The 14316-nt window shown below is 38.2% G+C and overlaps 1 protein-coding gene across 1 annotated transcript; it reads left to right on the forward strand.

The window, feature by feature from the left end:
* The first annotated feature begins 11333 nt into the window (after positions 1-11333).
* Positions 11334-12714, forward strand: LOC145140706 (peroxidase N1-like). Its single transcript, XM_079074108.1, has 3 exons — positions 11334-11781; positions 11899-12064; positions 12183-12714. The coding sequence occupies exons 1-3, from the start codon at positions 11380-11382 to the stop codon at positions 12599-12601; spliced, it is 987 nt and encodes a 328-aa protein (XP_078930234.1). The 5' UTR covers positions 11334-11379; the 3' UTR covers positions 12602-12714.
* The last annotated feature ends 1602 nt before the right edge of the window (positions 12715-14316 follow it).

Consider the following 14316-nt stretch of genomic DNA (forward strand, 5'->3'; position numbering starts at 1 on the left):
AGTTCATGAAATCGATTTTGAATCTTGAATTGTTAAGAACATATAAGGGGATTTTAAAAGTATTTATTCTTTAGATTTTTTTTGTCAATCTTCACGTTTAGACGATAACACCCACAAAACTCAACCAAGTTTGACCAACTTCATCATGTTTATGCTCAGGATCTGCATCATCATCATGTTAAGAACATACAAGGAGGTTTAAAAATTGTTTATTCATCAGATTTTTTTATCCTTCATGTTTGGATAAGAATACCCAGAAAACCCATCAAAATTTGATCATCTTCATCATGTTTATGATCAGAATTTGCATCATCGTGCATCCTAGAAACTTGAGTTCATGAACAAATGAGAGAGACAGAGGAAGTGTGTGTGTGTTGGGTCTAAAATATTGGTTTATACTTTGCTTTTCTAGGAAAATGTATTTTTATGTCTAAGACAGTAAACAGCTCGGTGCTTACGGCTATATATGGGTTTACGGTTGTGTGTACGGCCGTAGACGGGTTTATGGCCGTAAACCCGTGTACGGACAACTATCTCATATATATATAGGGTGAGGAGTGCTTGAGAGTGTACGGATGAGAGAAGTGAGGAGCTTAAGTGTGTGAAATCCAAGGTGTTTTAGAGAGAGTATATGGTAGAGAGAGAAAGTTAGAGAGAAGAGAAGAGCTTAAGTGTGTGTAAGTTGTGTGTGAATCTTGTATTTGGATCTTCATTCTAATCAAATCATACAAGATTCATCATCATCTTCTTCTTCTCCTTCTTCTTCATTAGATCTGGCATCATCCGTTTGATTGGGATTCCGCACCATCAAACGGATCTGATTGATACACAAGCATATTAGGGACTTACAAGTGGTATCAGAGCTTGAATTGTATCAATCAATTTGGTCAGATCTGGAGCGTATTTTATCCTATTTTTGAAGGATTTCTGCGTTTTTTGATAGATCTTGGCAAAATAAGGGGGGGTTTGTTCTTCGCGTTTTTCATAAAAACGAGTTTTTGATTGAGTTTTGGAGCAAAAAGAGTGAAAAACGTCGCTTTTCTTCGCATTTGTTGAAGGGTTTACGACCCTTGAAGGGTGTACGGCCAGACTCGTGTGTTCGGCCTCGGAGTTTACGGTCCTCGGTGTACGGCTCAGCAGCCTCACACGTGTACGGTCAGGCGGGTTTGTGGTCCGAGGTTTACAGCCTCCTCGTTTGCGGTCCTCGGGTTCACGACTCAAGCTCAGTGTTCGGTCCAGCTTCGTTCTCGGCCAGCAGCTCCAGAACGTGTCCGGCCATCTTCGCACACGTGCACGTCCTCGCAACACAACATCTTATTAAAAAAAACAGGATTTTGGGGGTGCTACCAATCGAACTCGGGTCATCTGATTCATCATTCCAACGGCTTACCAGTTGAACCAACTTGCCACATGTTACATTCCTCCCGGATTTAATTCAAAAGGACTCCATTTCGAACCCAACTTCGCATTTTTGACACTTTTAACCCAAAATTCAAAATTTTTTTATTTTAAAAATTCCATTTTGAACCAAAGTTTTAGATTTTAATTTTTGACTTTCTAAATTGATTTTTGTCCTCAAATTTTGACTTTGACTTTTCAAGTTTGACCTTTGACTTTAAATTTTGACTTTCTCGTTTAACTTTCAAATTTTCAAATTTAGTTTTTCGGTTTGACTTTTAAGATTGACTTTTCAAGTTTGACTTTTAAGTTTGACTTTTCAAATTTGAATTTTAAGATTGACTTTCTCGGTTTTTAAGTCAAAGGGAAATTCAAACAAAAATTAAAATAAATAAATAAATAAATAAAATGAGTTCCTCAAACATTCCGGTCAATGAAGTTTCATGTACTCCATCTTGTGAAACTACTATTAAATTTCTCCGAGATCAAATCGATTTATTAAAAAGAGAAAATGAGGACCTCAAATACGAAGGCTACACCCTTAGGAAAGGTCAGAAACCTCTGAAGGCTCAATTAGAGACCAAAACCAAGGATTTTCGAAAGCTTCAAGAAGAATATAGCAACAAGTGTGAAAATTATGATCACATTAAGAAAAAACTTACTGCTGTAACTGAAGAACTTGACGCATTGAAAATCCGTTTTCAAAATGCTGATTTTAATTTCAAGAAATTTGATGTGTCAAGTGAGGTAGTTGCGTCCATGATAGAACATAGTATGAAATTTAAGGATAACCAACAAAAGGGTCTAGGTTATGATAAGGTTCCTCCTCCTTTTAATCACACTTATCCATTTAACCCTTTGACCAAAGAAGAAATGGACAATGAAGCACATCTTCAGTATGGCCGACCCCCTGCTTCAGCTTCAGGTAAAGCAGTGGAAGAAGAGAACTAGGAGAACACCATTAAACAAACCAATGACTCCTTGAACTCTGAATCTGTTGCTTCGAACTCAGTTGCTTCTAATCAACCTGCTGTTGAGAAATATAGGCCACCAAAACAAGCGAAACTGACGGTTTGTTGCAAGTGTGCTTGTGGGAACAATCAGAGACAAGGCAAGGGTACGCCACCAGGGGCAGGAAGAAACAACTTCACAGTGAAGAAAAAGACATGTTTTCACTGTGGAACACCTGGACACATTTCCAGAAATTGTCCTAACCGTGTATATGTTCCTTACTACGCACAAGGCTGGCAGAACATGCAAAGTGGGAGATTCTACAAAAGAAACCCTTCGAGGCCACGTTCAAACAATGGCGAGTGGAACGCGCAAAAGGCCATGAAATCAACTCCCAATGGCAATAATGGAATGCCGGCCCAGAAGCCAATTTCAAGAAATGCTCCAACGAAACCAAAACCGGCTAGGTCAAAGTCATCTCGACAGCAGACCTCAAGTTCAAAATCAAGTGTCGGGGGCACCCATCGGATCGAACAAGAAATGGGTTAAACCCAACTATAGATGGGTTCCAAAGCTTCACTCTCCTAAATCTCCCAATGCTTCTAATATTTCTATATCTTCTGTTTGTGATAAACATGATATGTCATGGGAGAGAGTTCCTTGCGTTGACGACAAAGGTCAACCTAGGTTCAAAATGGACTGGGTTCCATAGATCAACTGATCCCGCTCTGTGTCGGAGCAGCTATGTAGGCATATCATCAGACTTCGATTTGTTGATAGTGGCTGCTCCAGGCACATGATAGGAGGCATCTCTCAACTGTACAACACTCAGAACATTGTTTGAGAGTATGTGTCCTTTGCGGGAAAGGAAGAAAGGAAGGGATCACTCATGGGGTTTGTGCTTAATGGTGTGAAGAATTTTTGGATCTGTTCTGAGATTATGTGTGCTGTTCTCAGACCTTTTGGATGCAAATTCAATCGGTGACTTACGGTTTGAGTTTTCTTCTCGATATTCCTGAGTTTTTCTTAAGCTGATTCACTTCAAAGACAAATTTTTGTTTTAGGATAGTTTAAATTTGCGCATTTACTTTCCTTTCTCTCCTATGCGAAAATTTAGGGGGAGAAATAAAAACAAAACAAAAATTAGAAATTTTTAAAAAATCCAAAAACATTAGAAAATCAGAAAATCCAAAAATATGTTGTTAATGATATGTGCTTGCAGGTGATGTGTTGGGAAGTGATATCAACACGTGTGATAGCAGGCAATTAAAATATGTGTAAAGTACCAAAGCCGAATTCTCTAGGCTCTGTGTTCGATGCGCTGGTAGGCACGAGAGATTTAAATGGACTTGACTGGGCACATATGAACTTAAGGAATCTAAAGACTTGACAAATTTTGACCTAGATAGATCTGTTTAGCCTGACAATACGATGCTCGGATAGGTTGAGTAGGGAGATATACATGGGAATCTTCGGATACACTAAATGATATATATCTAGAACCGTGGTTTAACTCTTCCTCGATGTACGGACTCTGTCCTTAATTCCGGTATTGATGGGGCGACTGGGGAATTCCAATAAAGTAGGTCTGTAGGAAATTATTTTCTTGCTTTCTTTCTGTTAGTCATATGTTGCCTCCTCTGCGTGATTGAAATACATCCGACCTGGAGTACAACATATGCAATTCTATTTCTCTGCATCTTCTATCTATGCAATTCTTCCTATCTGTTAGCCATATGTTGTCTCCTTTGCGTGATTGAAATACATCCGACCTGGTACACAACATATGCACCATTCTACTTCTCAATCCCTCTAAATCTGGTTAGTCATATGTTTCACCCTCTGCGAGAATGGAAGAGATCCGACCTGGGTGTATAGCATATGCATTCTAAAACTGACTTCTCTCATAATAATTGTCTGCTCACCTAAAGTAAGGAGTACTTTGGAAGTTCTTGATTATTGGGGTATGTCAGCAAGCGGGAAACATGTTCTAGTACATTTAAAATTGAAAAATCACTAGGTTGTATGTAGATCTCGCTGCTCAATTTAGGTGGACAACAATATCTTTGGTCGTCGTTAGCTTAATGGTCCTTTAGGAATATTATCTAGGAACATAGGATCACATTGTCTTGTCACTTGTAGTATGTCCTAATTTTGTCACAATCTCTCGTGTTTAAGTGGACCACAATACCGGCGATTGAGCAGATCTATTCATGAAGGGAGAGGTACCGATAAACGGATAAAGGTTGTCTAACAACTTTGATCCTAATCTCTCAAAAACATTATCTGCTCTAGTAAAAATAGGATTTAGAATCAATTCGTCTTAATTTTATTTTTTTCTTTCTTTCTTCTTTTGCTAAAAATTAAAATTTTAATTAAAATTTTTGTTTAGTTTAAAATTTTTAGATTTTATTTTATTTTTATTTTTTTTATTTTTTTATTTTTTTTTACTATTTTTTTTTGAGTCCTTGAAATGCATTTTTTTTTTAAAATTAATTGTGTTGTGGGCTTGAATTTAAAGCTAGTTGGGTTACATCCCATTATGGTTGGACCGGGTATGAGAGAGAGTATATAAGCCAAGGTGTCCGGCCGAACACTATTCTTCTCACATATTTGAGTACGGTCGTACACAGTCTTAGAACTCTCTCTCTAATCATCCTCCAAAGTTCTCGATTATTCCTAAAATTGATTGTTCCACTGTGTACGTATCTCCTAGACGAACTCAGTAAAGCTAATATTGATCAAAAACGATTGAAAATCAAGGGTGTATTGAAGCAAAAACAGGTTTTCGGCACTGTTGACCGTGTACGGCCGGACACCCGTGTACGACCGGACATCCGTGTACGGCCGAACACCCGTGTACGGCCGGACACCCGTGTACGGCCGGACATCCGTGTACGGTCGTAGACCTTCAACTTTGCCCTAAAATGAAATTTTTTTAACTCATAATTGAAAGCTTAAATTAATTGTTAATCAGGAAACACTTGATACTCATTGATTAAATTTTGTGTTTCTCTTACTTAGCTTGTTTTGTGCAGTTCAATATGGTTGGACTTAAGTTTGCTGAAGTTCACAAGCTGGCCATCTTCTTGGTTGATCCTCAAGAGGCTCATTCTAATTTCAAGTCCATGATCCATGGATTGAGAAATTGCTGTTTGTCTACTGCTCTCACCACCAGTCCTGTCATCTATCAGCGGTTGATAAAAGAGTTCTAGAGCAATGCTGTTTTCCTTAAAGATGAGAAGGAAACAAAGTCCCTTGAATCAACTGTCAAAGGAAAGAAGATCTTGATGAATGATCAGATCCTCCGTGAAGCTTTGCAGATTAATGATGAACCAGAATTTCCAAAGGAGATTGAAATGGATCAGACTCAAGAGATATTGGATAAAATGGGATACGAAGGGGTGTTCCCTCCTACTCTTAAGAAATTGTTACCTCCGTACTGGAGATATTTAGCTCATGTATTTGTGAGTTGTATCTCTGGTCAGAAATTAGGAACTGATGAAATTTCTGTAGTCAACACTGGTGCAATTGCAGCTCTAGCTTCAGGAGTGGATTTCAACTACTCAAAGTTTATTTTGAATGAGATGATTGGGAACATCAAAGGAAAGACAAGGGATAAGTTCCTTATGTATCCAAGATTTTTTCAGATAATCTTCAACTTCATGCACCTAGAGATTGAGAGAAGAAGAGAGACTTTGGAACTCAAGTCTGTTGGTCCCAGTGCTTTTGGTCTTATAAAGCAGAATCAGCCGAGAAAATTTACTTTTGAAGGAAAGTATCCCTTGGTTAAGTTTGGGAATTTTGCTGAAGTAGGTGATGATTTCGATTCTGATGATCTTTCAAACCCTACGGAAACTGAAACTGAGGATATTGTCATCTCGGCCTCGGAGCATGAGCTCAAAGAAAATCGTGTTCCTCCTGTCGCAATTGTGGCAGAGGAACATGACCAACTGAAAAATGTGGAGGTTCGAAGTGATTATGATGCAGATGGTGATGATGAAGATGATTTTGAAGAAAATTTGATGGATAATGTGACGGTAAATGACGATGAAGAGGCTGATGAAAATGATGAATTTTTTGATGGGATGGATTTGTCTGTTTTTAACAATGAGGAAATCCTACTGAATCTTGATCTTGATCATGACAACTTAGGTCCAAGTTCAGAGTTCCACGACAGGTTTTTTATCAATGTCAATGAAGTTGCTCAAACAACAACAGAGACTAGGGTTGCTGATGATGTTCTTGAAACAATGCCTCCTACATCAAAACCGATGGATGATATTTCAAGTCAAATGGATGCAACTTCAGGGATTCCTCCCCTTGCTGGTGCTATTCCAACATCTATGCCATCGATGAGTGATCAGATACTGACACAAACCTCCCAGCCTTCTGCGAAAAGAAGACGACTTGATCCGAGCCAAGGAGTTTTTATCCAAGAACAAGCACCACCAGCTCAATCCACAATCACAACTACATTTGTTACTGCACCACCTGTACCAACCCAACAAGGCCCAAGCTCTATATATGAAACTGGAGGATCTTCTGCTGTTCAAGGATATTCCCCTTCAAGGCCTTCGCTAGATGAAGCCTCTATCAGGCTAGCAAGGCACTTGTCACAACAACACAGTCCAGTACCTTCCTCACGTGGAAAAGGAATATGTATTGAGGAAGTTCATTCAGGGGATGATGATCCTACTATGTCCAAGCTCAGAGAAGAAATCGGCATTCTAAATCAGAAAAACATTGAGAAGGACATTCTGATTGAAAAACATGATATAAGGATCGCTGAACTTGAAGCTGATAATGCTCTAAATTCAATGCAAATCTCTGACTTGCAGACTAATCTTGGATCCTTGACTGCAGTCTACTTGAGCTTAAAGAACAAACTTTTTGAAGAGTTTGGTGATAGGTTTAATTCTTTATTTCAACAGCCTCCAACTAATGTAGATGCCTCCAGTGCTCAAGCTCAGTCTCCTCCTCATGATAACCCGGTAGATCAACCCTCTCCCAGAACCACAAGGGGTGGTTGATCGATTTGAAAAAGAACCTATTCAAGCTCCTAACGTGGTTTCGTTAAAACATGCCAAAATTGGCAGCATCTGCTAAGAAACCACAATTGTTATTCAAGAAGAGTTCTGATCAAAATGCTCGTGGAGATCAACCCAAAATCACTGTAACTGATCTTGAAGAAAAACAATTTGGACACAAGTACAGTGATAGATCAGGGATTGTTTCGTGGGGTTTTCATGACAGACTAAACATCTGGATCGTGAAGCGTAAAAGTTCAAGCGTGGAGTATTACAAAGACTTTCATGATCTCAGCTCATGGACAAGGGTTGACCTTTCTGAGCTTGCTAGTGCTCCATTTGCTAATCCATCAAATGATCCAAAAGCAACTCACTTCAAGCTCTTTCTTGAAAATCAAGTGAAGAAGGGATTTTCTGACATGAAGACTACTGAGTCCTTCTTCAAAAGATTTCCTGACGTAATTGATCTGAAGACTAACAAGCCTTTCCAGACGGTAATGTGGCCACCTACCAATCAAGTGAGACAGATCCCCATTTTGCATCATTTTTGCGATGGATCTCCGAGAAATATACTCTACTGGGTTTATGATGAAACCAAAGCTTCTGCTGTCATCAGATTTCCAGATGGTTGCTTTCGCTTATTTGACAAGAGAGATCTATTTCAATTTGGAAGGTGGGATATTCACCAGCTGGCTCAACATCAAATCAAGGTTGCAGAAGATATTTTTGAGAGTGCTGCCAAAGAATACACTGCAATGGTTGCGGAGATCATCCAGAAGGAGATGTGGCTTGGTGCCATGGGGGGGGGGGAGGTTAGATGTACTTGTCATTAAGAAAGACTGAGTCTATGCTAGCCACAAACCAAAGGGGAGATTGTTAGGTCATAATTTAGTGGTTTGGGCTAGCCATCCATCTTGTATAAGTCTTTGTAGGGGTTTGGGCATTATTTTGGTATATGTAATTTTTGTAATTGTGTACAGCCGTACTCCTATGTACGGTCGTACACGGGTGTTCGGCTAGTGGTCCTATAAATAGAGCTTGTCAGTGTCAGTCATTGAGTGACGTATGTGTGTGTTTCCAAGGTGTACATGATGTTTTTGTGATATTTACGTGTGTATGCTTGGCTTAATCTTTCCTCTACTCCATTCTTATTCTGATTGATTGCTATTTGTTTGAATACTGGTTTGGATCATTGAAATCGGGACTTACAATTGGTATACTTGTACGTCACCAATCTGCTTGTGTATCAATCAGATCCGCTTGATGGTACGGAATCCCAATCAAACAGATGATGCCAGATCAAAATAGAAGAGAAGAAAAAGAACAACAAGTGAATCTATGATGTATTCAATGAATAGAATGATGCCTCCATACACATAATACACACACATACTAGTTCTTCTCTCTCTAAAACACCTTGGATTTCACACACTTAAGCTCCTCACTTCTCTCAGCCGTACCCTCTCAAGCACTCCTCACCCTATATATGTGAGATAGTTGGCCGTACACGGGTTTACGGCCGTACACACAACCGCAAACACATATATAGCCATAAACACCGAGCTGTTTACGGTCCTAGACATAAAAATACATTTTCCTAGAAACGCAAAGTATAAACCAATATTTTAGACCTAACACACACACACACACACACACACACACACACAGAGAGAGAGAGAGAGAGAGAGAGAGAGAGAGAGAGAGAGAGAGAGAGAGAGAGAGAGAGAGAGAGATTATTTTTTTATTTTTAATTGTTGTACAAAATAATAATAAGGGGCAAATCCATCATTACAAAAAAAAATTAAAACACTTTGAACCAAACTCGAATTAAAATCAAACTTTTGGACTAGTCCAAACTTTTTTTTTATTTTACTAAAAATTAGTATTTATAATATAAAAAAAAGGTCAATACATAACACAAAGACTATTCTTACAAATTTGTCTCTCTGTGTGTGTGTGTATATATATATATATATATATATATATATATATATATATATATATATATATATATATATATATATATATGAGATAAAACACTACAAGGATTCACGTCTATACCGACGATATTTTCGATCATTATGCCGACGACAAGTCGTCGGGACAACCTATACCGAAGACTTTTCGTCTATAAAAAGTTGTCGGCATAGCTCCGACGGTAAAAGTGGAAAAGGTCGTCCGGATAGGTGTCGTCGGTATAGACACATCAATGTAGACGACATGTCGTCTGGAAAGGGTCGTCGGATATGATTTTCAAGGAAAAAAGAAAAAGTTTTATTATATACCAATTCCGACGACATGTCGTCGGGATAGGCCACCGGAAAAACACTGAAAATCTGAAGTCCGACGTCTATGGTGGTTTACTCACTGGAAAATAGCACCAAATCAGAAAACGAAACAAAAAAATCAAACACTCAAAATGGCAACTAAATTCAGAAAAATATGAGATAGAGGGACATTCTGTGTTTACCTGTTTGCCTTTAGTGGTGGTCGGAGATGAGTGGTAGGGTCGTCGGAGACTGGTGGCTGGATATCTACAAATTGAAACACAACAAACTCAACTATGTGGCTAAATAAATCTGTGAAATCTGCAAATGTATAATGAAGGAAAGCAAAATACTAGTGAATGGAAGTGAAATCGTTTTGTAGAAGGGGTCTCCGGAGACTGTGGTGGCCGTATTTTTCTATAAATTGAAACATAAGAACCTCAAAATCGCATTCAAATCTGTGAAATTAACAAACGTAAATAGGAGGAAAGAAAATACCGGTGAAATCGGACGGAGGTTGGACGACGTCAATCGTTGTTGAGAAATCGAGAGAAAAAGGTAGGGTGCGGCGCTGCAAATGAACTCGAAGACCGATAATTCGTGTAGGTGAACTGTGCCGACGACATGTCGTCGGGACAAAGTTTACATGGATAACTGTGTCTAATGCCCGCCACGTCCTCGACACCTATTGGTCAGCAAACAATTCACGCGGATCGACCCATCTCTATGCCGACGATATGTCGTCAGTATAAAGGTCAACGAAACGACATTGTTCTCGTTTATCTACGACATTAAAATCAAGAAATAGAAATTACTTTTATAAAATCTATATCGACAACATGTCGTCGGAATAGATTTCAATAAAGCGGGATTTACTTTTATTTTCACGCCCTACCTACACAGATGATATGTTGTCGACTCAAAAACTGGTCAATTTGGCATTTGGTCAACCCTGTTCCTACAACATGTCGTCGGTATAGCCCGACTTGTATCCACAACAGTTGTCGTCGGAATATGTGTTGTCGGAACAGTGGTAGAGTCTTGTAGTGAAAATGTAAACAAGGTTATTTATGTTATAATTTATAATAACTGATGAAATTAAAGACTATGTGTGTTTATTGTGCTCAACTATAATCATTTAAAATATCAAATCTTAAACTAGTTCGTTATATAGGGTGTGTTCGGCACGGAGCGTTTAGGAGCGTTTGAAAGCTTCTAGCTTCTAGCGTTTAACAAAACGCTCCGTTTTAAATAGAAAGTCTCGTTTGGTACTACAAGCTTGTAGCGTTTAGTTTATATAAAACACTCCAAATCCAAATGCTACTTAATGTAGCGTTTAACAAAACACTATAAGGTACAAGCTACCCGCTACCAGCTAATTTTGCCGAACACGCCCATAGTATTTTTTAGTACTTACCATAGTAAAACCCTAATGAATGTAGATGTAGCTTCCTTTGCATATTAACGTATCACCTTCTCCAATCATTATTATATACGATTTTAATTAACGACAAAATTGCACGGATAGATACAGGAGCTATATCCATCAAAAGAATGATTCTTCTCTATGTATCTCCAATGGTCGACTTTGTCTACTCTTATCACCTGCCCGCGTCATTGACTTTCTCTTCACTCCCCCACCTCCACTCACTATAAAATACCTTCTCCCTCAAATTATCAAATACCATATCCAATACATAACTTATTAAACAAATCTTAGTAGTAAACTAGTAATGGAGGTTTTTTCTAATAACAAAATACCCCTCCTCTTTCTTGTTTTGTTAGCCACCTTGACCAACTTCGCACAAGGCCAAGGCACCCGAATTGGCTTCTACCAGACCTCATGCCCAAGAGTTGAAGCCATTGTGCAGTCTGCTGTTGCGGCAGCTGATCGGGCCAACGCAGGTGTCCCACCCGGTTTGGTTAGAATGTTTTTTCACGATTGTTTTGTTAATGGCTGTGACGCCTCTATCTTACTCAATGGTCCTTCTAGTGAGAGAACCGCTCCTCCCAATTCTCTATTGAGAGGCTTCGAGATCATTGATGCTGCAAAGACCCAGCTTGAAATCGCATGTCCTGGGGTGGTCTCCTGTGCTGATATTCTTGCTATCGCTGCCCGTGATTCTGTGCTTCTGGTAATTAATTACTTTCTCAATAGTCATTTCAGTTTAAGCATTTCCATGGCGCCAGTAGAAATATTACTTTGTTGTCCTAAAACTTGAACTTGTTCTATTTTTCCAATCGCTGTGCAGGCTGGGGGAATAGCGCGCTGGGCAGTGCCATTAGGTCGTAGAGATGGATTGGTTTCACGTGCAGCTGATACTGCAAATCTTCCTGCTTTCAATGACGCCGTTGATGTCCAAATCAGGAAGTTTGCTGAGAAAGGTCTTAACACTCAAGATCTTGTTACCCTTTCTGGTAAGTTAAGCATATATAACACTTCAACCATTGCAACACTTACTATCAAAGTATTAAACTGATGTGTTTTTTTTTGTTGTTTGTTGTTTTTAAACTGATGGGTTTTACTGATTTCCAGGAGCACACACTATTGGGACAGGAGCCTGTGCATTATTCAGCTACAGGCTATACAACTTCAACAACACCAATGGACCCGACCCATCTATTAACCAAGCCTTCCTTCCGACACTCCGAAACCTGTGCCCCAACGGAGGAGATGGTTCAAGGCGTGTGGCTTTAGATACAGGAAGCCAAAACAGGTTTGACAATTCATACTTTGCAAACCTGAGGAGCGGGAGAGGTGTACTTGAATCTGATCAAGTGCTATGGAGCAACCCAACAACACAAAGGTTAGTGCAACGGTTTCTTGGAGTTAGGGGACTGCTTGGATTGACTTTTAACGTTGAGTTTGCAAGATCAATGGTGAGGATGGGTAATATTGAGGTGAAAACTGGGACTCAAGGAGAAATTCGTCGGGTTTGTAGTTCAATTAATTGATTAATGACGGATGTTATAATGCCAATCCAGAATGGTTTGATAGGAATAAGTTTTTAATACGACGGAAGTTGTAAAAGATAAATCTGTAACAAACTGTAAGTTTTCCATTCTTACGTGCATGTTATTAGTTATTATAATACATAACACCAAAAGTTGATAACGATAGTCCCACATGCTTTTGACCTGAGACAGATTCGTCGTTTAACGCATTGACTTTATAAAGTTTTCAAACTCATGGCTATGAATTTGGATCGAATCGTAAACTAAACCAAACCTCGACTTAATTTGTATTCTTATGTCGCCAACTTGCCAATGATTTATGCATCAAAAACAAAACTACGACTTTTCATTTACATATCATTTTCGAAGAAGATAAAAACCAAATGTAGGATGGAGGATTAACAATTTGAAAGAAAAAGAACTTTGATTGAACTTATTTAAATATAATATATATTTTAAGGGTTTATCTTTTTTACCCATCTATAATATAAATCTTTTTGTACCCCTCTAATCTAAATTTATTATTTACATCTAATAATTACATTTTTTTTAATTAATTACAATGATTACGTAGTAATTTTATTTTTTATCTATAATTGTTAGCTAATTATGAAGTAATGAATAATTAGACAAAAACTGTAAATTTGGTAATTCTGGTTTGTAAAAAACTATGATCCAAAAAGTTTTCCTTCATAGAATGTTCAAAATCAAAACTTTTTTTTGTGGTTTTGGTCCATTTTTATCCATAATAAACCTTAAAAAACTGTTTTACCATTTTAATTTCTTTTTTCATTTTTTAATGTCAAATAAAAATATTTTATAATTAAAAAAATAAAAAATTGAAGCTCGGGTCCACCCCATACAATCTCTCTCTCTCTCTCTCTCTCTCTCTCTCTCTCTCTCTCTCTCTCTCTCTCACTCTCTCTATCTATCTATCTATCTATCTATCTCACATCATATCTAGTTTTTCTCCCCTGAATCCCAATCTAGAACATGATATCCAAATTCAAAAAATTTATAATATTGTATAAAATAAAATTTAATAGCAAAAATTGACATGGATAAACGAATAAATTCTTGTTTCATTCATTTAGACATGGCTCAATTAGGTTAAAGCTCATTGTTTGTCTTCTACAAAACCCCCCAAAAGATAACAACTTTTTCCTCAATCCTGATATCTAACGAACTTTGTGTGAATAATCTGAATGGTAAGCAACACCACCATTCAACCTCAAACACATATCAATCGCCATAACATTGTTCTGAAAATAATAGTTTCATACAATTTTCAAATTCAGATAATAACAAACAAGAAATTAACCTGAAAATTGACCCAGATGAAGAAATTTGAAATTTTAGAAGAAATTATTTGATATAAAGGAAGCGAATTTCAGCTCTTGTTCCGAATTAAAGTTGAAACAAACCACAGAAATGGGACTATGCGATTGATCAGACAAATGGGAAGGAATTGAACCATGTGTATGAACAGGCTAATTTGATTTCTCTTTAACCGCATCGTCTTTAAATTCTGGGACGACGACATCTCATTCATCTTCCACAAAGGCATCATCCTCCACGATGGCGCCGACTTACTGGATCTGGACTCGCCTCCCACCCAGTACTTCCCCACCGTAATCGCTCTCTTAAATTGGTAACTATGCACTTTCGAAGATGAAGATGGGGATAAAGAACATCCTCGTTTCTGAATCTTGCTT

This window comes from Lactuca virosa, chromosome 9, assembly GCF_052849685.1.
Source record: "Lactuca virosa cultivar CGN04683 chromosome 9, Lactuca_virosa_CGN04683_v6, whole genome shotgun sequence".
Taxonomy (NCBI): Eukaryota; Viridiplantae; Streptophyta; class Magnoliopsida; order Asterales; family Asteraceae; genus Lactuca; species Lactuca virosa.

Excerpts from the sequence above, each read along its gene's own strand:
- LOC145140706 (XM_079074108.1), top strand. The coding sequence starts at position 11,380 with ATGGAGGTTTTTTCTAATAACAAAATACCCCTCCTCTTTCTTGTTTTG. Across the intron at positions 11,782-11,898 it reads CCCGTGATTCTGTGCTTCTG|GCTGGGGGAATAGCGCGCTG; the intron begins GTAATTAATTAC and ends ATCGCTGTGCAG. Across the intron at positions 12,065-12,182 it reads AGATCTTGTTACCCTTTCTG|GAGCACACACTATTGGGACA; the intron begins GTAAGTTAAGCA and ends ACTGATTTCCAG.